At 38.6% G+C, this 24,752-nt stretch overlaps 2 protein-coding genes across 2 annotated transcripts; one reads left to right on the top strand and one right to left on the bottom strand.

Moving 5' to 3' along the window:
- Positions 1–1,152: 1,152 nt before the first annotated feature.
- On the bottom strand, positions 1,153–18,114 carry NFS1 (NFS1 cysteine desulfurase). The gene is made up of 13 exons (XM_060772409.2): positions 17,985–18,114; positions 14,311–14,378; positions 13,787–13,903; positions 13,545–13,628; positions 12,080–12,232; positions 11,291–11,384; positions 10,261–10,395; positions 8,494–8,651; positions 7,546–7,651; positions 6,790–6,871; positions 4,964–5,047; positions 4,757–4,846; positions 1,153–1,766 (listed from the first exon to the last, which is right to left on the bottom strand). The coding sequence occupies exons 1-13, from the start codon at positions 18,064–18,066 to the stop codon at positions 1,703–1,705; spliced, it is 1,317 nt and encodes a 438-aa protein (XP_060628392.1). The 5' UTR covers positions 18,067–18,114; the 3' UTR covers positions 1,153–1,702.
- Positions 18,115–18,140: 26 nt separating this feature from the next.
- On the top strand, positions 18,141–24,357 carry ROMO1 (reactive oxygen species modulator 1). The gene is made up of 3 exons (XM_060772410.2): positions 18,141–18,240; positions 23,311–23,441; positions 24,171–24,357. Exons 2-3 carry the CDS (start codon positions 23,311–23,313, stop codon positions 24,277–24,279), a joined length of 240 nt encoding a protein of 79 aa, XP_060628393.1. The 5' UTR covers positions 18,141–18,240; the 3' UTR covers positions 24,280–24,357.
- The last annotated feature ends 395 nt before the right edge of the window (positions 24,358–24,752 follow it).

Genomic DNA, 24,752 nt, shown 5'->3' on the forward strand with positions numbered 1-24,752 from the left:
TCTTTTTAAGAAGTTTGCACTGGACACATGTAACATATGCAAAGGATTGTATATTATTTAGTTAAGGCATATTTTCCCATAACATCTCAGCAGTCTGCAAGTGCCTGTGTGGTATTCTTCAGTGTAGCAATGATACCATTTGCAGCTTTGGTAATAGGTAACTCTTTCTGACTTTGCTTGTAACTCTTAAAATTAAACACAGATTTGCCAGACTTCATGTATAAGATTACAGCCTGCAGGCCAGAGTACATTAGTACACTAGGAGTATTTGAAAATATCACAACTGGTTCTCTTCTTGGATTCATTCTCCGAAGCCATCTAGGAAATTACCTCCCTACCAATACAGACCTCCCTGGCTATGACACACAATTAAAAAGTTTTTGTTTGCTATTGTTTAATCCCTGAAATTATGGAATTTGAGTAGACGCAGTTTACAAGTGTTTGTATGGAACAAGTAGGCTTTTAATTGTTGCTTGTTGTTTTGTGCCTTCAAGTTATATCTCACTTATGTGACTCTGTCACAGGGATGTCTTGGCAAGATTTCTTCATTGGGGCTTTTCCTTTCTAAGGCTGAATCTGACTTACACAAGATGAGTTCCCATAGTAGAGCACAGATTCGAACCCTGGTCTCCAGAGGCACACTCCAGTGTTTAAATCACTATTCCATGTTGGAACAGAAAGGCACTACTAATGTTACAAAATGTAGAGCAGAATTTCTCAAACTGCGCTCCTCCAGATGTTTTGGGCTTCAGTTCCCACAATTCATAACAGGTGGTAAACTCGCTGGGATTTCTGGGAGCTGAAGTCCAAAATACCCGGAGGACCGTAGTTTGAGAAAATCTGCTCTACATTTTGTAACATTAGTAGTGTTTGTGTAATATAATTTTGCTCTGGCAGACTGCCTGAAATGAAAGGCAGAGGCTTCACCTTTATTTCATTATTATGATCCAGCAAAAGCAATGCTGGAATATTTTCATGCAAGCATGACCTTATTCCCAAAGCAACAGTCTTTTATATTCCATAGTTACATAAGGAAGCAATAGTGACAACACACTGTATATCACCTAAGTCCATAAAGCTTAAGATAATACTTTATAATAAAGAGTCAGGAAAAATAATCAGGAGGGGAAAACATGAAACACTAATACTGTATTATGAGAATAAGTTGCATTTTATTATGAGCAAAGTCATCTTTATTCAATCACTATTTGGCCTTGCCATAGCTGTACTAATTATTATAACATACACACCACTGATCAAAAATATGGCACAGGATTTTTAGATGGAAAATTACCTTGGATAAAAGGTTTACTTCTGACCATATAGTACATCCAAATACATTTTTCTGCTACAGAATAAATGTTGATGAAACAGATGCAAAGTTGTTTGGGGAGAAAACATCGTAGAAACATTTTTCAGAGTACAACACTTATTTGACATACTACGTTAACCTTCAAATAAAAATACAGTAATTTCTTTGGTGCAAAGAACCAGATGTCTCTGTATATTTGCTGTGTAATATAGGTCTGATTACATGTTTCAGATTTATTTCTCGGATTCTGTATTCAGAAATGGAATTCCCTTGTCACAGAGATGTTGTGCATTTTGAAATAGGTGCCACATAGTTTTCTTTGGGCATGTACAGAATACATCCATTCAGTCCACATCAGTGCAGTCTACGTTTATAAGGCATCTCCTTTCTTTAATGCTGTGTCCATTTAATGCTCTTCAAATCAATGCCATCCTGTACCATTTCCCACAGCGGACTGTAAAACGAGAAGGAAAATCTGCAGTCATTACCTAGAAATACAACTAACATCCGACATTAATAAATGTTGAAGAATTTGTAAGAACAGAATGTTATTTAAAAATAGCTGCCTCTGAAGAAATACGAATTCTGTGTAGTATTTCTTGTTTGAATCCTACCGATAGTCCCAACTCAATTACTTAATCCATTATTGAATAGTGGCTCAACATGTATTTCAAACACATTAAGCCAATAGGCCTACTCTAGTTGGGGATAGTATTTAAGACATTTGTCCATCACCATCCTCCCACAGGAGGGTTATTAAATCTGACTAAGGGACAGCATGATAAGCTAGTAGAATCTATGCAGGCTGAAATAGATTTAACGTGCTGGCTTGAACAACTATATAGGAAGGAAAACAGCAAAGGAGCTAAAGATTCTGTCCTGGAATATATCCGGATGGGCCAGAAAATTAGTGGATAAAAAGTTCGTAGAATATTTACAGGAATTCGCTATTATATTGTTACAGGGTGGAGAATGCCTCAAATCTTAATTTGTAGGGTTTTGGAAGCTTTGCAGTGGTAGCAGCGAGACGGCATAAGTGGGGGTGCTGCTGTGGGGGTTTAGCAGTTTTAGTTTCAGTAGAACTAGAAGCTTAGTGTCAAATTATGACTAATCAGTCTAATAATAATATACTAACCATCCAGATAAAACTTAAGAGTTACTTGTGCTTATTTTGTATTAACGTCTATGCGCCCACAGTAAATTCGGTGCAGTCCGCCAAAGAATATAGCAATTGTTGTTGGTTTTTTTAGATACAGTTTTTTTAAAAGATACAGTCTTGGGAGATAGGACCGCTGGTCTGGAAAATACGAACATTGTATTGGGAGGTGATTTCAATGCAAGAATGGAAAAATCAAATGAGATACTAGCTCAGCATTTTGGGTTGTATTTAGAGAAACAATTCTCAATAGACATTTGAGCGATATGAAATTTAATAAGAATGGGCTGGAACTATTCTTGCTAACCTATAAATATTTTTTACTAATCATGAATGGTAGCTATTTAGATGAGTCATCCGGCCTATGTACTTACCACTCAGTAAGGGGCGGGGCGGGGCGGGGGGGGGGAAGAGTACTGGATTATTTTATAATCTCACCAGGGTTGCTGTCAGCAGTCCAGACTTTTACAGTGGACATACACCCAGAAAGTGATCATCACCCCATTAAATTAGTCATAAAAACAGAGGTAGAGCAGCCCAGATTACCAAATAAATATGCAATGGACTTGGTATCCATGGGGCCTAGGAGGCTCAACTGGTATGAGCCCTTGAGCGTCAAGGTTATGGACCTAATGGACCAATATTGGAAACCTGTAGAGATAAGATCCTCAAATGTACAATAAACCCAACAGAGGGCTATCAGCAAATTATTACTTCCCTTAAACCTTATTTGATCCGTGCAGAACTAACTAAAGCCTGCAAGCCTGATAAGAGAAAGTGGTTTGATACAGAATGTAGGAGCCTAAGAAAGGTCATATCCCTGTCTATCAGAGCAGCTAACAAAAATGGGACTGAACAAATTTATAAAATTTTGAGTGAAACATATTCACCACCCTCCATTCATGACACACAATGGCTAACAAATATTTAAAACATTAAATACAAAAATGTGTCTTTAAAAATAGCTATAAAACTCCATCATAGGCAAGAAATTCCACCTCAGGGAAGGAATTTGAAATTTGATTCAAATGTCAGATAAAATCTTTAACTCCCATGCTTGTGCTGACAAGTACTGTAATGAAAAGTGAGGCCTTTCCTTTCCATCCTAAGAACGTCTGCTGTCAATTATGTTTTTTAAACCCTAACTTGAAGGGAACATTTTGTGTGGAGATAGTGTCCAGTTGGAGGGAGAGAATAACCCTCCTCTCCTCAATGTTTTCTTCAAAATTACCATCTCCACCACTACAATGAGGCTTTTAAAAAACTTGTCACAATAAGTAAAGGATAGTATGTGTATGAACATAAATATATATAAAGTGGTGTCACTCGTTTATGCGAATGAAGTCAGGGAAACCATGGGTGCATCTACACTTTAGAATTAATGCAGTTTGTCACATCTTTAAATTATATGGCTCAATGCTATGGGATCATAGGAATTGTGATTTTTACAAGGTCTTTTGCCTCCTCTGCATCATGAAACTAGAACTCCCACAATTCCACAGCATTGAGCCATGATAATTAATGTGCTGTCAAACTGCATTAATGATACAGTGTAGATGCAGCTTATATCACTGGCCTCATACCAGAAGTAAGTTGGCTCTGAATATTTTGGGAGTCGCCTCTACTCACTGCTGGAATGTTTGGAAGTGCAGGGTTGTAAATGCTTTTCTAAGGGCTACAGATGTTAAGTCTTAAAGATATTGTTGACAATATTGCTCATTCTTTAGTAAATGAAACCGAGTAGTGGCAACAGTCAGTAGTTATCTGTGACTTGTTAGTGGATTATTCCAAAAATACAGCATTAAAGGTTGCCACATTTGCAGTCGCAACCCAAAGAATTTGAGCTAAATTTGTAAAATCCACAGTGGAGGCTAGAAATGGAAATGGAGATCATTTGGGATGATACAAATCAGACATTGTTATTGTTATCATGTCACTGCAACTGTTTAAAGAGTCACTATATAGAATAAGTTTTAATGTTTATATTGGAAAGTGCTTATTGTACTTTTAAAGGTTGTATATTATTTGATGTCATGACCTGTGGCTGGTATGATAAACCATTTATTCATTTACTGCTGGCATGCGGCTCCCTACATGAACACCCAGAATCCATTTATTCCTTGCCTAAGGCAAGTCCTCAACCTCAACCAAGGAAGGCATCAAATACTATTCTTCTTTCCCAGACTTGACCCACTTTAACCACTGAATTCCAATGAATTCTTGACAACAAAGGTAATGGTACACAAATTCTGCAATGGTTAAATGTCAAAAAATTAGAAGAATTTTACCTCATCTCCCTTAATCTCTTGACATGCTGTATACATTTTGTCACAGTATAATCCACTTCTTCTTCTGTAGTGAAACGGCCAATGCCAAACCTGCAGTGAAACAGAGCTTGTTAAAAGCAACACAATACTTATACACGCAGAGAGACATTCTGCATTTGACAGAAGTTATACGACAATGTAAAGACTCAAAGTGACTATAACCCTTGCCTTATAGATGAATGAGCCAAATCTTCATCTGTTCCAATTGCACGCAACACATATGATGGTTCCAAAGATGCAGATGTACATGCACTGAAGAAAATGAAAACAAATTGTCAAATTATTACATTTTATAAGGGATGTAAAACTACCATAGCCAACTGCACTAAATTAGCATACTCCTGAAGTATATGAGTTATTTATGTTGTCCAAATGTCCTTCTTGACTCTATCTGGTAGAACAGTGTTTCTCAACTTTCCTAATGCCACGACCCCTTGATACAGTTCCTCATGTTGTGCTGACCCCCAAACATAGCATTATTTTCGTTGCTACTTCATAACTGTCAGTTTGCTTCTGTTATGAATCGTAAATATTTGATATGCAGGATGTATTTTCATTCACTTTACCAAATTTGGCACAAATACCCAATATGCCCAAATCTGAATACAGGTGAGGTTGGGGGGGATTGATTTTGTCATTTGGGAGTTGTAGTTGCTGAGATTTATAGTTAACCTACAATCAAAGAATATTCTGAACTCCACCAATGATGGAATTAAGCCAAACTGAGCACACAGAGCTCCCATGACCAACAGAAAATACTGGAAGGGTTTGATAGGGATTGACCTTGAGTTTTGGAGTTGTAGTTCACCTACATCCAGAGAGCACTGTGGACTCAAACAATGATGGATCTGGACCAAACTTAGCATGAATACTCAATATGCCCAAATGTGAACACTGGTGGAGTTTGGGGGAAATAGACCTTGACATTTGTAAGTTGTGGTTGCTGGGATTTATGCTTCACCTACAATCAAAGAGCATTCTGAACCCCAACAATGACAGAATTGGGCCAAACTTCCCACACAGAACCCCCATGTGAAATTAACAGAATGAAGGCATTTACAAAGTTGAAATGTAATGGAGAAGACATAAAACCAATATTAGGGGAAAGGTGTGAAGGGTAGAAAGGAGCAGAAAAAAGAGATATTGTGGTAATACAATTAAATGTGTTGTATGTGAGCAAAATATCAGAATGCTTTGAATTATTATGATTGCAAAAGTTAAGAGAGTTGAAAAGAGATGGGAGAAAGGATAAATAAACTGAGAAGATGGGGGCAATGATGTTAAAAGGCAGATTCAAGGCTAAACAATAAAACCTGTTAAAATTATGTAGATAAAAATCCAGTATCGTGCTTGTATTGCCCTTTTCTCCTTCCTACTGCTCTCCGTGCTGCCAGAAAAATCAACCTTTGAGATTTCTCATCTCTGCGGAGCTAATTTTGTGGGCACTGATTGAATACAGTGGGGAACTCACTTCTATTTGATTTCAGTTCTGGCAATAAAAATCCAGTTTTGGATACTGTTTATACTTTGGGAAATATTAATAGAATCTTTAAAAGGACCTATGATGTTAGAAGCAAATTCTTTATGAATGGAAGCAATGTAATTCCGATGCAAATTAAAAAAAGGTCTTTGGATTGGTTGGTCATAAACTGACACTGACATCCTGTTTAAAAGTGATAGATCACACCTTACGCTGTCAACAGAGGTAGCAAGCCTGCCATCAGTAAGGAGCACATTTGGGGCTAATAGCTTTATAGTGTACCTCATAACCAATATACATTCTGTTCATGAGGCAGGGCTCTGTTTGCATTCCCACTGACTTCCTAAGCTTGTCTATTATGCTGTTGATGAACAAAGAGCAGCTTGCATTAGGGGGCTGTGAAACAGTTTTATGCAAACATGGTAAAAGGACAACCAGACATTGTGCCCCAACAGCTTCTGAATGCTCAGACCATTCTTGAGGCCCTTTATTTCTCTTTCACATTCAGTATTACCTTCCAGAAGAAAGTGCCACATCTTTAAGTGCCATAAGCAGACTCTCTCCTTCCACATATGCAAAAGACAGGTTGATGCAGCCTGGGGAGTTAACAAAGCATAGTCATCCTCTTTAAAGATTAATCTATCTCTCTGTACGAGAGAGTTATATTTACATTTGTAAAACCTACATAGAATACTAATATAAACCGTTGTTATGTACATAAAAATAAATTCTGATTTATAGCAAGCCTATCTCTGGAGTTTTTTCTGGAAATTACAGCATGGAAAATATCAAAAAATGTGATTTTTTATGATATGTAATGTATTATTTTTAGGATAGCACACAAGATTACATACTACAGTCTCCACATTTGTGGGATTAACTTTGTAGATTTGATATGGTCTCTTTAGGAATCTCTAGGTGTTCCAGCACAATCCTATGGTCAACTTCTGGCAGAGATTAACCACCATTTATTTATTTATTTATTTATTTATTTGTTATATTTCTATCCCGCTCTCTCACACCCCAAGGTAACTCAGACAGGTAAGATCCTGCACCACAAACCACAGAACACATGGAAATCTAACTACATTTTAAATTACAGCACAGCGTACCTGTTCCACACATAAGTTTACAAAGAGGTTTATTAATTTTCTTTTATTTGGGGGAAGGGGGTGTTAAGAACCCTTGAGCATTATCAAGATAATTAAGATAATTACTGGTATTTAATAAATTCAGAAATAAAGGGAACACAATATTCTTCTAACAATACCTGGATATCGGTTCTCTGGATCTCCATTCATTACCACATCAGGAACTTCTGCCATTATTTTTGTAACTAGCCTGTCAGCCAATAAGCTAATTCGCTTATGGTCATACTAGAAAACAAAGAAGAATACCAATCAGCTAATTAACCAATCCACAGATATCTCCTTACCTATTTACCCAAAATATTATACTAGTGATTCATATTTTGTTGCTGTATGTTTAAACCTGAAGAGGTATAATTTTGTGTCAGGTGTCTCAATCCTTGATAAGGAATACACCCAAGTAGTTACTAAAATGGTTAGTTTCCTTCTAGAAACTACAACTCTTTTCTTATTAGCAGCAGCAGAGGAATCAAAATATTTGCAGTTCCGAGTTTGGCGGTTCTGTAGCCGATACATGAAAGAAGAGAAATGGACTACTTAGCTAACGACTGCAGCATTACTAAAATCAAAATGTATCAGGAAATGGTTCTATTAAGATGCTAATGTTTAGATCATTGAAGCACATTGTATTTTTTTTTAAACTAAGGGGAAAATATGGAACAAGATTAAACCTATAGTATAAAGGAAGAGATGTTAAGCCCTCATCCAAATAAGCAGGTGAGTATTTTGCAAACTTTTTTGCAAACTTACTACTATGGAAATTGTGTTAAAACACAGCAAAATAAAGCTAGCTAAGCTAACTTGATCTCAGGGTACAATTCTACACTGTAGAATTAATGTAATTCGACATCACAACTGCCATGGCTACATGTTATGGCAATCATGGGAATTGTAGTTTTACAAGCTCTTTAGCCTTTTCTGCCAAAGAGGCTTAGTGCTGTACCAAACTGCAAATCCCAGGATTCCAAAGCATTGAAGCAAGGCAGATAAAGTGGTGCCAACCTCATTAATTCTACAGTATAGATGCATGCTCAATCAGTTGTACAGACAAATGGAATTGCACTTTGTACCTCCATCTCTTGCTGTGCCAATTCACAAGCTGCTCCAAGGCCTACAGCTAAAGGAGTTGGCACCGTCCCCGAACGTAATCCTCGTTCCTGGCCTCCTCCACTCTGTATGGGTTCCACTCTCACCCTTGGTCGTCGCCGAACATAAATTGCACCAACCCCTTGAGGGGAAAAGTGTGTTTAGTAAAGAGAAGATTATGCATACTGAAAAGTTTGGGAATGTTCAGAAAGGCTTTTCCTCCCTGTATCGATATTCTTTCATCAAAATCCTCAGTCACAAGAAGAAAAAAACATGAGTGAGTTTTAAATAAGAATATAATCAATTTCCTGTGGTTACGCCAATTATTCTAACTATACTCACTAATACTCACAACTTTTCTGTCAAGTTAGTAGCTATTCCTTTAACAAATCAAAATCCCTGTTCTGTTCCTAACTCAATACTTTCTTCATCATTAATTCGTTCTAGAAAATAAGAATAAACAATGTGGCATCATGAAGAAAAGCGTAACAGGGTTTCTGACATCCCTACATACTGCTGCATTCATACACACACACTCTCCAGTAATCAAAAAGATTAAGCATTTGCACTTTAAGAAACGTAGCCATGATTCCAAGAATAGTGCAATGCATGTGGACTGGCAGGTATCTATGTAATAATAGTGTAAAAGAGGGAATGTAAGCAGATGTGGCTAGTTATGCAAGCAAAACCGGCTGGAATTCTCTCTTCTGCATAACCATTAAAGGAACATCTATCCATTATTTCACCTGTCAATCTTATTCAATAAAGAGTGTGCTTCACAATACCCAAGATACATAGATGCCCATAACTTATTTCAAAACTTGAAATACATTGTTATGCACAAACATACACACATGCATAGTAGACTACACCAAGGATAAACACAACAACAGAACAGTCTGCAGACAGTTATTAATTGCATAAAGACGATTACATAAAGTAGTTTACACAACATGTCTAAGAACATGTTGTGTAATTTCATTGGCAGAGTGACTTTACTCAGCCCCATCTACACTGCCATATAAAATCCAGATTTTCTGCTCTGAACTGGATTATATAATCCAGTTGAAAGCAGAAAATGTGGATTATCTGCTTTGATAGCCTGGATTATATGTCAGTGTAAAAGGGGCCTACATGAAATTCTTCCATTCATAGAACAGCCAGACGAAACAGCGTCTGTCAGTGGAAGTCAGGTTGGGATATTTTTTTCCTCCTCTGCAGCTCCCTGGATGTTTAGAATGAAAGCCATTCATTCTAAGCTGAAAATCACAAGTACTTCAATGCAGTCACAATGTGTATGGACAGATTTTTTTTCTGGATTCAAGTAATAAAAACATAGAACTTGTAATTCATTGACCTACAATTTATCAGTAAGGCAAACAGAATTCTTAAAAGGAAAAAAATATTACAGCTCCCTGATAAAACTAAGTCTCCTAAATCATTTTACACCCTTGGGATGAATCCAGTAAAAGTGTTGCTCCCAGCAGCTAGAAATAATATACAATAGAAAGCAATATACATTTGCAGCTGCAGGTCTAACCTGTAATACAAAAACAACATCATTCAGTGCAAAGCATTATTTTTTCTGGTTACAACATACATTTTTTCCTCCATAAGTATCAAAACCTTTGTTTTACAGTACACCTTTGGCTATTTCTCCAAACTTTGTTTGAAGATCTAATACGATAAATGTAAGAATATTTAACAGACAAAAAGACTAAATGCCATAATATCAGGAAAAAAACAAATACCTTTGGGGCCATATATTTTGTGGCCACTGATGCTCATTAGATCAATTTTCATTTCATTGACATCCAGTGGGATTTTCCCAACTGCCTGGGCAGCATCTGTGTGAAAGAAAATTTTATGGGAGCTGCAGATCCGACCTGTAATACAAAACAAGAATCATTCAATACAAATATCATTTTTGTCTGGTTACAAGATACAGTACACTTGTTTCCTCTATGAACACCCAAACCTTAGTTTTGCACAACACCTTGGAATAGATTAGCAATTTCTCCAAATTTTATGTAAATAACTAATCAAACAAGTGGAGGAATATTTAACAGTAAAGATTAAACGTCATAAAATTGAAGAAACAAATATTTTGGGGGCCAAATATTCTGTAGCCATTGATACTCATTAGATACATTTTCATTTCATTGACATCAATTTTCATTTTTAAAATTGTTATATCTAAAGAAAAGCTTCAGATTTATTTTAAGGACAATTTTCAAGACACATAAATGCAATTATTTCCACTTTAAGAGGACCAGGAGGCCTCACTTTCAGGGGAGCTTTTCAAATATGTATTAGGAATATGTGGCAACAGAATCATCTTTGCATACAGACACTAACTGAGTCAATCATGCAGAGTTAAGGCCTATTTAAGAGAAAATCAGCTGGACTAAATCATTCCTAAGGTTGATTTTGGGGAAGACCAAAGGAGAACCTCTCTTTCTCTGGCCATCCCTAAACTATTATTGGGAACAGGTTTAACTGCATACACAACACATCTCAACCCTTAAGGTTTGTACTTCTGCTCTGATAAAAAGAGCAACAAGTAGTAGCTCTAATAAATAGTGTATTTCCCTTTTTTCAAGCATGAAACTCTGTCAGAGATCTCTTCTGATCACTACAAATCTTGAACACACATTGAAATGAGTCAGTGTTTTGTTTCCAAGCACAGTTATGTAGACTTCTTGTATTCTTCTGAGTTAGTATAATTTCATCTTAATGCTCTGGGGCTTTTTTGCTGAAGCCAAGCCATTATCTACTTACCGATATCACCAACTGGCTGTATCACTCCTATCTCATTGTTCACAGCCATCACAGAAACCAAGCTTGTGTCTGGTTGTATTGCACTTTGTAGGTCCTGGAAAAAATAGTGCAAGATAATGAAGTAATTCAAGTTACATGAGCACTGGAAGTAAATGCTCTTTATAAATGATACTGAGATTTTAATTCAACTACTTGCAATAAACACATTAAATCTAAATATGGTAAAGGTCTGTTCACAATTTCCATAACAGAACTAAAACTTGGTACAATTCAGAAAAAAGTTTGGCATAGTTATGTTTCAATGACATCAAGGAGTCAGATGTAAAGAGGTGTGTGCATTAGAGGAGCAAGGACTTGGCAATTCTCTTCACCAGCAATACTTTGAGAAAATTCAAGGGTGGATGTGGTAAATGAAAACTTCCTGTGCACATTCATAAGGCTGCCCAGTCCGTTGAATAACAATCATTATTTTTGTGTTGGTTGTATATTTTGTAATTAAGTAAAAACTGCCTTAGACATTTTAATAGGGCTGCAAAACATGTACTTTGATTTGCAATACCAAGTACTGCAATGTATTCCATTATGTTCAATAGTAATTTTGTTTGATTGGTTAAATCTTATCCAGTTGAATACAAGCATATCTAACTTTATGCTTACTATGCCTGCTGAAGCGATTCAGTGTGACAGAAGAACAAGTGTCAGCCTTTCTCATTTTACCTGACAAACATTTTCCTTGTATTGCTATGTGTAATAAATTCAAGAATGTGTAACACACCTCAAGTTACTCACCTTTAAATCTATAATTCCATTTTTCTTTACAGGCAAGTATGTAACTTTAAAGCCCTCAGCTTCTAGTGCACGGCAAGAATCCAACACACATTTGTGTTCGGTTTGTGTTGTAATTATATGTTTCTTTCTGGATTTATAGAATCTTGCAATACCCTTTAAAGAAATCAAAGAAAAAGATGGCAGTTTTAAAGATGCCGGAATATTTTAGCTTTTAAAAAATAATGTTGAGTCAGAGGTTTGGAATGTTCAGTAACTTGGCTGCTTGGAGTCACTGCAAACAAGACCCTAAATGTGCTTCCTGTGGGGGAAAATCCCGCTGAATTTTATGGGCCTTAATCCCAAGCACCTGTGAACAACATTATCTCAGGATGTAATCCTATATGTACTTGAATGGGTTTTAATGTCATTGAATCCAGAAAAGTACACAGAGAATTATGCCACTGACTGTACTAGTCAAATAGATTTTTCAACTTTGATCAATATTTATATAAAACTTTCCAGCTGTCATCATTGCAAGGAATATTCTTATTCTAAATAGTTACTATAGTAGGGTATAACTACCAAGGAAAATATATGCACTCATAGGAATATCTGCAGTCCAATATGTTGGCATAAGGAAAGAGACCTGTAGTTTCAAACTATTCTGATAATATGACTGCTTAGCACAGATGCTTTAAGTATATTCCTGGCTGAATTAGGTCATCTTTGCAATAGGCTACTCATATCCTAGGTCAAACGCTCAATGAAACAAACAGTGCAATCCTACACATGTTTACTGAGAACTATAACTTACTTAATAGCAAGAATAAAACCGCATACCGTTTTATTAAGAGGCCTAACTGGAACATTCTCCCAGGAATAATATATATAAGGACTGCAGCCTAAGCATGATTACAACCTAAAGCTTCAGTTCTATCCATAATTACTTGGTAGTAATTCCCATTAAGTTCTGCAAAGCTTCTTTCTAAGTATGTTGCAAACCTTTTTAAGCTAATGCCAAAATGTATTAGAGGCTCATCTCATTATAAAGCCTTGTGAATATACAATTATACACATTTACAGAGTTTTTTTAAAAGCCTTTATTGAAAAGTTATTTTCGGATACAATTTGTGAAATAAACAAGGTTTATAAATTAACACTATTGCAAAATATTCACATCACATTATCTATATAAAGAAGTCATGGTTGGTTTTATATCTTAACAGTTCTTTAAATAATTTAAATAATTATTAAAAGAACGGGTTTTTTTCTGCTTGGTTTAAGCAGATTGCATACCATATGCCAGGTTAAATACTATTCTGAGGCTTGCCATAACTTTCAGATATTTCATCAAGCACAGACATAGATAATTGTGCTCTTGATTCCTAATATATTAAACTTCTGTTTTTCTTAGTGATATAATATCAAAGCCTAACTACTGAGAGTTGCGGTATGAGATATCAGACACTACAGTAGAATCATTTACCTTAACTGCTATATTGTTGGATTCTGTTGCTCCACTGGTAAAAATAATTTCTCGAGGATCTGCCCCTATTAGAGATGCAATTTGCTGTAAAAAAAAACAACAACAACAGTTTAATTTGCATTTGAAACAGAAAATAAAATTCATTCTGCAATTTCAGTAATATTGAGCAGCATAGAAATGCAGTACAGCTGAGCAGGAAAACATTAACAAAATTAATTATAAGAAAAATACAGAAACCTTACATTTCTGGCCTTTTCCATAGCAGATTCACTTTCCCACCCATAAGCATGGGTTCTAGAGTGTGGGTTGCCATAGAAATGCACAAGGTAAGGCAGCATGCTGTCCAAAACCCTGGGGTCCTAGGAAATAAATTATAAAATGTTCTTATTTCAATACAACATCTTTTCCTCCCCTGTTACTTACATGCATGTACACAGAGGGATAATAGCTTAGAATATGGCAAATCTTAATTTCTGAATAAATCAAGATTTATTTAGAAAACTAACTTTCTAAAGTTGCTAACTTTTTAATTCATTTTCTCCAGTTGCTCGATTTCATATAATTTTTTTCACAATCAAAACATATTGAAGTATACTGCACACCTAGGTACACTTATCTGGGGGTAACCCACTCACCCCCAAAAAGGAATAGAAATTACATCTGAGTAAAAAGTACACAGGATTCCTCTACAAATACTATGTTGTTTTCCTTCTTCTTCTAAAAAAAAAAAAAAGACTATCCCAAAATGAATACTTAGTTTACAAACCATAGGGGTAGTTGCTTGGACATCCATGTACAATGGTCGGAGTGTATTTTCTTCAGCATTACTTTTACCTAGGAAAACACAACCACATGAGTAACAAATGCAAATATGCAGAAGACGTGAACAGAAATTTATTAATATCAATTCAAATATTCTTTTAATAATCTTGCAGCACTTCCTTGAAAGTAGTTATATCAGTGATACAACTGATCCCTACACCAATTGACAGTCAGCCCTCCACATTCAGATTCAGTGGTGTTAGTGGCCCAGGACTCCTGTCGCAATGGGAAAAGCATAAATTTTAAAAATAACATTTTTTTTAACCAGAGAGAACACCTCTCTAAGAAACTGGTACTGGAGTACCAAGAAATGGTCAATGTACGACAGACATTGACCATAGAGTTGCACTAGAAAACCTAAAGATTTCTAGAGAGAACATATATTAATTAAATCTGAAAAAGTGAAAGCTGCAAATGTGGAGGGCTGACTGTAAATATCACTAAGCTGATTGGTTAGTCATAATGATATGTCTTTTAAACAAAGTAAGGTCATTTAAACCATTTTTACCAGTTACAAAAATAGATCCTATACAACCACTAAATCGGTTGAGGTGAACTCATAGTTTAGCCTTAAAAGTGCAAGATCATGTCTGTTCAACAAAAAAAGTGCGCAACTTTTTCAAAGGTTTCTAGAGTTGGAAGGGACTCCAAAAAACAATCCAACTCCCGAAAACCAAATATGTAATGCTGGTCTACAAGCTTCTGATGAAATTGACAGTCTGCTAATGTTTAAAGTAGTCTATTTCATTGTCAAAACATTTTCAGATGTATGCTACTGGGTTCCCATTAGAGTTACCAAAGCAAATCTATCAACTCAGAGCTTTCGTTTAAAGAACTCCCTCCGAAAGAAATTGCAGTAGCTTTGCATCAATAAGTCTTTCATCACTGACAGCAGGATACAACTACACTGCCCTGGGTTATAAAAGGAGGAAGAGAAATGTAGACTTATGCAACGCTAGGAGAAAGAGCTGTTCCTGTCTGAACCATGGGCTAATGCAGGGAGGAGGGAAGACATTTGTCACAGCCCGAATTATCCGGGTCGATGGTGCGTGAAATACCTTTGTTGACAAAATCCTTACTCACGCTCTGCTTCCACTATCACCAAATATTACATCTGATTTATAGTTATGTAATTTAACTATAATGATTACATATGTCGTAGAATCAATGCAGTTGACACCACTTTAACTGCTAGGGAACCATAGGAGTTGTAGCTTTAGGAGGTTTTTTGCCTTCTCTGCTGGTGACTCACCAAACTACCACTCCCAGGATTCCATAGCACTGTACTATTCCACCCAAAGCAGTACCAAAATAAATTAATTCTACAGTGTAGATCAGGCATGGGCAAACTTGGGCACTCCGGGTCTTTTGGACTTCCACTCCCACAATTCCTAACAGCCTACTGGCTGTTAGGAATTGTAGGAGTGGAAGTCCAAAAGACCCAGAGGGCCCAAGTTTGCCCATGCCTGGTGTAGATGCACCCTATGTTGTTAACTGCATCAAAGAGGGGTGTTAACAAATAAAATATGATGACTATTATTATTACTAGTAGTAATAATACTAGTGGTATTAGTGGCGAAGTGCTGAGGTGCTGAACTTGCTGTCTGAAAGGTTGGCGGTTCAAATCCAGGGCGTGGGGTGAGCTCCTGCGGTTAGCCCCAGCTTCTGCCAAACTAGCAGTTCAAAACATGCAAAACATGCAAATCAGTAGATCAGTAGGTACCACCTTGGTGGGAAGGTAATGGTGCTCCATGCAGTCATGCTGACCACATCACTTTGGAGATGTCTATGGACAACACCAGCTCTTCAGCTTAGAAATGAGGTAACCACCACCCACCAGAGTCGGACACGACTAGACTTGATGTCAGGGCAAACCTTGACCTTTTTACTAGTAGTACAACTACACTGAAAGGCAGTAATGGAAAAATACAGCCTAAAGTGCAAACCTTATCTAACTTGAGATCTTATCTAATGTGTAGTGGCGCAGTGGGTTAAACCACTGAGCTGCTAAGCTTGTTGACTGAAAGGTCGCAGGTTCGAATCCAGGGAGGGGCATAAGCTTTCGCTGTCAGCCCAAGCTTCTGCCAACCTAGCAGTTCAAAAACATGCAAATGTGAGTAGATGAATAGGTACTGCTCTGGCGGGAAGGTAATGGCACTCCATGCAGTCATGCTGGCCACATGACCTTGGAGTGTCTACAGACAATGCCAGCTCTTCGGCTTAGAAATAGAGATGAGCAGCACACCCCAGAGTGAGACACGACTGGATTTAATGTCAGGGGAAAGCCAACCAGTCTCAACATGTGTTATGACAGTATTTCCTGCCCAGTTTACTGCGCTCCTGTAAAAATGTATTGCACTCATTGAATCTATACCTCAGCTATGTTTCTTTCAGCCGTATTATTTTTATATTGCTTTCAATTGTGCTGTTATTTGTTTTTATCTGATGTTTTAATTGGTTAAGTGTTTTAGTTGTGTGCGTTAATTGTAATTTTGGGCGTGTCCTTGTAAGGCGCCCCGAGTCCCCTAGGGGAGATGGTTGGCGGGGTATAAAAATAAAGTTATTATTGGGTTGTTGTAGGTTTTTCCGGGCTATATGGCCATGTTCTGGAGGCAATTTTTCTCCTGACGATTCGCCTGCATCTATGGCAAGCATCCTCAGAGGTAGTGAGGTCTGTTGGAAGTAGGAAAAATGGGGTTATATATCTGTGGAATGACCAGGGTGGGACAAAGGACTTTTGTCTGCTGGGGCTAGGTGTGAATGTTTCAGCTGATCACCTTGATTAGCATTCAATGGCTTGGAAGTGCCTGGGGGGAATCCTTTGTTGAGAGTGATTTTATGTGCCTGTTTGTTTCCCCTCTGTTGTTTTGCTGTTGTAATTTTTGAGTTTTTTAATACTGGTAGCCAGATTTTGTTTATTTTCATGGTTTCTTCCTTTCTGTTGAAATTGTCCATATGCTTGTGGATTTCAATGGCTTCTCTGGAGTTGAAGTCCAAAACACCTGCAGGGCCCAAGTTGGCCCATGCCTGCTGTGGAATCATGGGGTTTGTAGTTCGGTAGCTTTTAAACAGAGGCTGGATGGCCATCTGTCAGGGGTGATTTGAATGCAATATTGTTGTGTCAATATTGTATATTGTGCTCTAATGGTTTTAAATTGTATATCGTTGATTGATCTTATCCTTGTTGTAAACCGCGTTGAGTCGCCTGTTAGGCTGAGAAACTGCGGTATACAAGTAAAGTAAAGTAAATAAATAAATATTCCTGCTTCTTGGCAGGGGGTTGGACTGGATGGCCCATGAGGTCTCTTCCAACTCTTTGATTCTATGATGATGATGATGATTATATAACCAGTCTGCCCTTGCTCAGCCACAACAAAACTCTTGCCATCCCTGACAAGCCGCACCAGCTGCTTTCCCTAAAAACTCAAGCTCCAAGACTGCATGCGATGGGGTCTTGGGAGTTGTAGCTTTACAAGGCCTTTCTCTTTCCTTGCCAAGGGGTGCTGGTGCCTTGCTATCATGATTCCATAACACTGAGCTTTGGCAGTTCAAGGGGTGCGTTATTTCCGCCCCTGGGTGACTCCTGAAGGCACTTAGGAAGTCGAAGGGGAGGCTTACCTTCTTGCTGAGCGGGGCCCGAGAGCCTCCTGGCCTGGAAGACCCGCCAGACCCGCCGCGGCGCATGCCTCAGCACCCACATCGCGCCTGCCTGCCTGGCCCTGGCTCTCTCTCTCTCTCTCTCTCTCTCTCTCCTTCAGAGACGACGCCAGAGGGAGGCTGGTTTCCTGTGACATCACCAGGGCGCGACGGAAGCGTCGCCCCAAGGAAGAAAAAGAAGGCAGAGCGGGGTTTGGCGGAGCTCGGAGCGGTCGAGGTAAAGAGGGCTGTTTGAGGGGGCCTCTTCTGAGGAGAGGGGGGAGAAGGAGGGAGCTCTCAAGCCTTCTTAGCAAAAAGTTCCTTTTCTCCCATTGAGCAAGAGAAATGACCCTGGTAAAAAGGACTCCTTGACCCGCATGGGCGACAGGAAAGCTCCACAGGCCTTGTCCTGGGTTATGTCACATGCTGTAGGACAGGCGTGGGCCAACTTGGGCCCTGCAGGTGTTTTGGACTTCAACTCCCACCATTCCTAACAGCCTCAGGCCCCTTCCTTTTCCGGCTGAGGGGGAAAAGGAAAGGGCCTGAGACTGTTAGGAATGGTGGGAGTTGAAGTCCAAAACACCTGCAGGGCCCAAGTTGGCCCATGCCTGCTGTGGAATCATGGGCTTTGTCGTTTGGTAGCTCTTTCACAGAGAACGCTAAAGGCCCTGTAAAACTACAAGTCCTAGGTTTTGGAAAATGGCTATGATGGCACGCCGGGAAGATCTAATGAGAAACTAAATGTGTCTGGCTATTTTCCCAGTGACCATCGGTATGCCCTAAATTACTATAATTCCCCCAAAATAAAACTCTACAAACAAGATTAAGTTCAACAATTGTTTACTGAATAATCAAGGTATAAAAGTACAGTTTGATTATGATGGTGTTAGAACAGTGAAATATAAACTCTGAGGTAACAAACTATAATTTCTATGAGGTAAGTATTCTATAAACCAGGGGTCCTCAAACTAAGGCCCGGGGCCAAATGCGGCCCTCCAAGGTCATTTACCCGGCCCTCGCTTAAGGTCAACCTAAGTCTATAGCGACTTGAAAGTACACAACAACAACAACCTATCTCATCAGCCAAAAACAGGCCCACACTTCCCATTGAAATACTAATAAATTTATATTTGTTAAAATTATTCTTCATTTTAATTATTGTATTGTTTTTAAGTGGTTTTTGCACTACGAATAAGATATGTGCAGTGTGCATAGGAATTCATTCATGTTTTTTTCAAATAATCCGGCCCTTCAATAGTTTGAGGGAGTGTGACCTGGCCCTCTGTTTAAAAAGTTTGTGGACCCCTGCTATAAACTATGGCAAGTGTGTGCTATAACTATGGCATATATAACTATTAACTATTGGGGGATGTATATTCTAATCTATGAGGTAAGTATTCTATAAACTATAAACTCTAAGGCATGTATTATCTAAGAATTCTATGAAGCATATATTATCTATTCTTTATAACATCTACTATAAACTCTAAAGCAAATATGTGATAAGGATGGCCTGTACGGACTGCAAACCAGACCAGACACTTTTCTGGCAACTATCTATAAACTATGACCAAAAGGAATGGAGCCAAAAAGTCTTTCACCAGGCAGAATGGGCTGAACCAAAGAGCTCAGCCTATAGGGGGAGCCTAAGCTCCTACTCTAAAACTTAACAGAATGGAACCGTCTAACTCCAGGGAAATAAACAGGAAAATGAACTAGGCCGAGACATCACAGGCATTCATAACCTTTTGGAGTTGTTGTTGTTCATTCGTTCAGTCGTTTCCGACTCTTCGTGACCGCATGGACCAGCCCACAGCAGAGCTCCCTGTCGGCCGTCATCTTACACTTAGGCGATCCCTCGTTGGATGAGTAAGATAGTCTTCCATGATCTGTATTCTTGTGGATCCGTAGGTGGCTGTGGAACCCTATTTTTGACCTGCATCTTCTCCCACAGTGAGGACATTGGTTTCCAGGTGGAAGGCGGTCTCGGTCGGGGTTGGCTTGATGTGCCTTCCTCCTGGCATGTTTCTCTCTTCAAATTCTGCAGCACTGCTGGTCACAGCTGACCTCCAGCTGGAGCGCTCAAGGGCCAGGGCTTCCCAAAGATGGAGAAGAAAGTTGGGGCAATAACACTTCCCTATTTGATGCCTGATTCCACCTTAAATGGGTCACTTTGGGAGCCATTGCTGTCCAAGACTGTTGCCATCATGGAGGAGCCACAGGATTTTCGCAAATTTGTTAGGGCATCCGATTTTTTGGAGGATGGTCCAGAGAGCGCTGCGATTCACTGTGTCGAATGCCTTTGCAAGGTCCATGAATGCCATGTACAGAGGTTGATTTTGTTCCCTGCATTTTTCTTGGAGCTGTCATCCAGTGAAGATCATGTCCACTGTTCCTCTGGAGGGGCGGAAGCCATCACCACCCCCAGCTCCTTCAAGGTCAATCCAGTCACTTCCAAGGATCCCATCCAGCCATCTTGCCCTTGGTCGGCCCTTCTTCCTTTTTTCTTCCATTTTCCCCAGCATAATTGTCTTCTTTTGGAGATTATATTTTTTTTTATAAAAGCATGACATTTCTTTCAGAGAAGAGTCAAAAACCCTCTAGATCAATAGTTCCCAACCTGTGGTCTGTGGGGATCCTCAACATTTGTTTATTTATTTATTTACAGTATTTAAATTCCGCCCTTCTCACCCCCCAGGGGACTCAGGGCGGATTACAATGTACATATACCTGGCGAACATTCAAGGACATAGACACACAACATATATAGACAGACACACAGAGACTATTTAACTTTCCAGCTTTCATGCGACAATTCTGGCCACCAGGGGAGCTGTCGCTTCACCGTCCATTTAAGACACTGATGGAGTACTTCCTCATTCTTTGCTTGCTTGCTTGCTTGCTGGAGATTTTATGGCATTGTAAATTAGTTAAATTAGCCTCCCCACATAAGCGATACCTAAATTTCCTACTTGACAGATGCAACTGTCTTTCGGGCTACAAAGGTCAACAGCAAGCTACACACAATGGTCGGAAGCTCACTCTGACCCGGACTGGTTTCGAACTCATGATCTTTTGGTCAGTAGTGATCTTAATGCAGCTGACTCCCAGCCAGCTGCACCACAGTCCCAGTTCATGGCCTCACTGTTACTACACTGTTGCAACGAGCGCGACTGGTCACACAAAACCCTCTTATAGTGCCGAGGCTTATTAAATATGGTTTTCTGTTGGCAAGTAGATAGTGACTACTGGATGGGATATGTTCTGTATCAGAAACTAGAGCTGATGTGGTTTATCCACTGCAATTTTCTGAATCAGCACGTCAAATAACAAAGCTGAACCTAAAGTTGACTAAATCAGATTTGTTAGCCCCCTCCTTAGCAGACTTCAAGAAAAACCTGAAAACCTGGCTTTTCCATTGTGCCTTTGGAGAGTGACCATCCATTCCATTTGTGTTACCCCTATGATGCACTTTTCCCCATTCTAAACTGAAAGCCTTACCCCACTGTTTCATTTTCCCTTACATATTTTCTATTCTTGGAGCCCCCGGTGGCGCAGTGGGTTAAACCACTGAGCTGCTAAACTTGTTGACCGAAAGGTTCGAATCCGGGAAGTGGTGTAAGCTTCCGCTGTCAGCCCCAGCTTCTGCCACCCTAGCAGTTTGAAAACATGCAAATGTGAGTAGATCAATAGGTACCACTCCGGCGGGAAGGTAACGGCACTCCATGCAGTCATGCTGGCCACATGACTTTGGAGGTGTCTACGGACAACAGCAGCTCTTCGGCTTAGAAATGGAGATGAGCACCAGCCCCCAGAGTCGGAAATGACCGGACTTAATGTCAGGGGAAAACCTTTTACCTTTACCTATTTTCTATTCCTACCTCACCCAGGGTTTTGTCATTTTACCTCATCAATTTGGCCTGCCCACCCTGTTTGATTTTATTGTGTGAATTTGCTTTATTATTTTACTTTGTTATTATAATTTTATTTTCTGATGCATTTTGTTTCTTGTATTCTGTATTTTATTGTGTTGTATTGTATTTTAAAGGGCTTGGCCTCATGTTAGCTGCCCCAAGTCCCCATTGGGGAGATGGTGGTGGGGTATAAATAAAGTTTATTATTATTTATTATTACCCTTTTGATACAAACGTAGAATCAATGCAATTCGACACTGTTTTTAACTGCCACAGCTCAATGTTATAGAGTTGTGGGAGTTGTAGTTTTGCAATGTCTTTCATCTTCTCTCCCAGTTAGTGCTGGTGCCACATCAAAGTACAACTCCGATTATTCCACAGCATTCATCTGTGGCAGTTAAAGTGGTGCCAAACTGCTGTAATTCTACAATATAATGCATCCTCAATGGGTTATACAGACAAATGGAACTGCAGTTTGTACCTCCCTCTCTTGTGGTGCCGATTCACAAGCTGCCCCAAATGTGCTACAAGACCCTGAGTGCTGAGTGTGTCATGCCTTCCTCTCTCTGAGTTTCAAAACTTGTATTCTTCCTATTGAGTGATTTCTGAAGCATCTGCACTGATGGTGCTTTCAGTAGGTACTTTCCATTAAGTTCATTCCCTTACAGGAGCATGAATAATGCAATCAAGGAGCACTTAAAGCCTGAATCATTTCCAAATTGGTATTGCTCTGCCACTGTTTGTCTATTACTGTGTAAACAACTACAGATTCAAGGTCCAGATCACTTTCATTTCACCAAACAAAAGTCTTAGTAGTGAAATTATTGAATAGTTACTAAACTCATTGATCTACCACGTTATGCATTCTGAAATGGGTCAATTTCTCTAATGTTAAATTTTGTTGGTTTTGGTTGTTGTTAATAATTGTTTTTGTTGGGGTTTTTTTCCTTTTCTTTTAGTTGAGCTCAAGTTATAAAGTTCTTTGGGGCAAAAATTTGCCTCTTTTGCTTATGATAGTATATCAAGCCTTTATAAATAATATTGCAGAATGCAAAGGAAGAGTTAACTTTTCTGGGAACCTTCAGCAAGCTTCTCCAGGAATTGTAGTTTAAATGTTGTAAATTTGGATATAAATATTTAGTAACATAGTCACACAAATCCTACCCCACCCCCCAAAATATGGATTTCACATCAAAGCCTGTTCTGCAGGAGCTGTTATTACAGTCCTACTAAAAAGCATATATTGAAGCCAAATCCACACTTCAAAGTGGCCTAAGGAATATCCCAGTGGCAGTTACCTTTAGACATTTCATCTACACTGGAAAGGAGAATAATCTGCAGAAACAATATATCTCATGTTGGTGCTTCATTAGTACTTTCATTTATTTTTCTAGATGCCTGTAACAGTGGGGCCATATGGCCAGTCGCAACCCAGTTGTTTTGACAGAGTGAAAATGGGCTTCATGATGGGCTTTGCTGTTGGTATGGCAGCTGGTGCACTGTTTGGTACATTTTCTTGTCTCAGGTATGTTGAAATTGCTATAGGACTGGTTCCATTGGCAAACTACTCTCACTGTTAAGAAGTCCCTTCTAGATTCTGTGAGTTCTGAGTTTCTGGCAGGTATTTAAAACTATTGTTTGTCCTTTAATGTTTTGAATTAGGGCTGCTCTGGGTCTTTTAACTGTCTGTGGATTTAAATTAATTTTAAGGAGTAGTTTTGGGTGTGGTTAAAAGCTTTTATGTATTTAATTTATAATGTAAATATAAATTTAAGGCCATAAACCTTGTGCTATAATTTGAAATTACAGTAAATTATGAAAGTAAATCTTCAGTGTCAGAAAGGTAAGGCCTAAACATGTTTTATGTTCTCTTTAGATAAAAACATCAGTAAACTCACTGTACTCTTAATTTTGTCAGTATATATCAGGAAAGATGGAGTTTTCCAAGGAGGATTCCTTATACATAACAACATTATGTAGTCAACTTAAATAATTGCGTTAAATACTGATGTCAGCAAAAAAAATGGAGACTTGCTAGTAGCTCATCTACTGACTGAGAATTACAAACACATTATTTTTTCTGATCTAATCAGCCTTCCAAATTGCTTCTGCAACTGAAGGGGTCATTAACCTTAAATTTTGATCTGACTTTGAGACTGATGTGTGAAATTTGGTGAAGCCCATTTGTGTCATCAGCTATATGCAGTAATATATAGTTGTGGAATAAATGTTTATGCCCTGTTTTCTCTTTTAGGATTGGCATGAGAGGACGAGAACTGATGGGTGGCGTTGGCAAAACCATGATGCAGAGTGGAGGAACATTTGGGACATTTATGGCAATTGGCATGGGCATCCGCTGTTAATATGACACTTTTTAACAATGAAGAGTAGTCAAAGTCTTTTTGTGTAATACAATAAACATCTTTGCACCAGGAGAGAAACTTGCTCTCAGCCATTATTTCTGCAGCTATAGTCTGCAAATATTTGTCTCCATAATGCGAAATAGTAATGGAGACCCTTAACTGTATGATGAATTTTATTAATCAAAATAGTAGACCAGAGCATCGCTAAATACAACCATGTTTTGAGTAGAATATGGCCTGGAGGACACCCATCTTAGAACTCTATCAATTTAATCTCGATTCCGAGCATACATATCTTAACAGACGTAATTATCTCCAGAGAAAGTGGAGGACATAGGAATGTTGTCTAAATAAGGATATATGTGAGTCTGTGAAGTCTTTTGTGTAATTGTAAAACTAAAACCTGGGCAGAAACTTGGGTGGAGGCAAACCTGAAAGATGGTCCCTTGAATGGGAAGTGATAAGGGGAAACA

This window comes from Anolis sagrei, chromosome 4, assembly GCF_037176765.1.
Source record: "Anolis sagrei isolate rAnoSag1 chromosome 4, rAnoSag1.mat, whole genome shotgun sequence".
Lineage (NCBI taxonomy): Eukaryota > Metazoa > Chordata > Lepidosauria > Squamata > Dactyloidae > Anolis > Anolis sagrei.

What these genes read in the sequence shown, in the direction of transcription:
- NFS1 (XM_060772409.2), bottom strand. Translation starts at nt 18,066, where the DNA reads ATGTGGGTGCTGAGGCATGCGCCGCGGCGGGTCTGGCGGGTCTTCCAG. An exon ending in GTGGCACTTTCTTCTGGAAG is followed by an intron (nt 5,048 to 6,789) that starts GTAATACTGAAT and finishes CATTTTCTTCAG; the next exon opens with TGCATGTACATCTGCATCTT. An exon ending in AAGAGATTAAGGGAGATGAG is followed by an intron (nt 1,767 to 4,756) that starts GTAAAATTCTTC and finishes CTCGTTTTACAG; the next exon opens with TCCGCTGTGGGAAATGGTAC.
- ROMO1 (XM_060772410.2), top strand. Translation starts at nt 23,311, where the DNA reads ATGCCTGTAACAGTGGGGCCATATGGCCAGTCGCAACCCAGTTGTTTT. An exon ending in GGTACATTTTCTTGTCTCAG is followed by an intron (nt 23,442 to 24,170) that starts GTATGTTGAAAT and finishes TTTCTCTTTTAG; the next exon opens with GATTGGCATGAGAGGACGAG.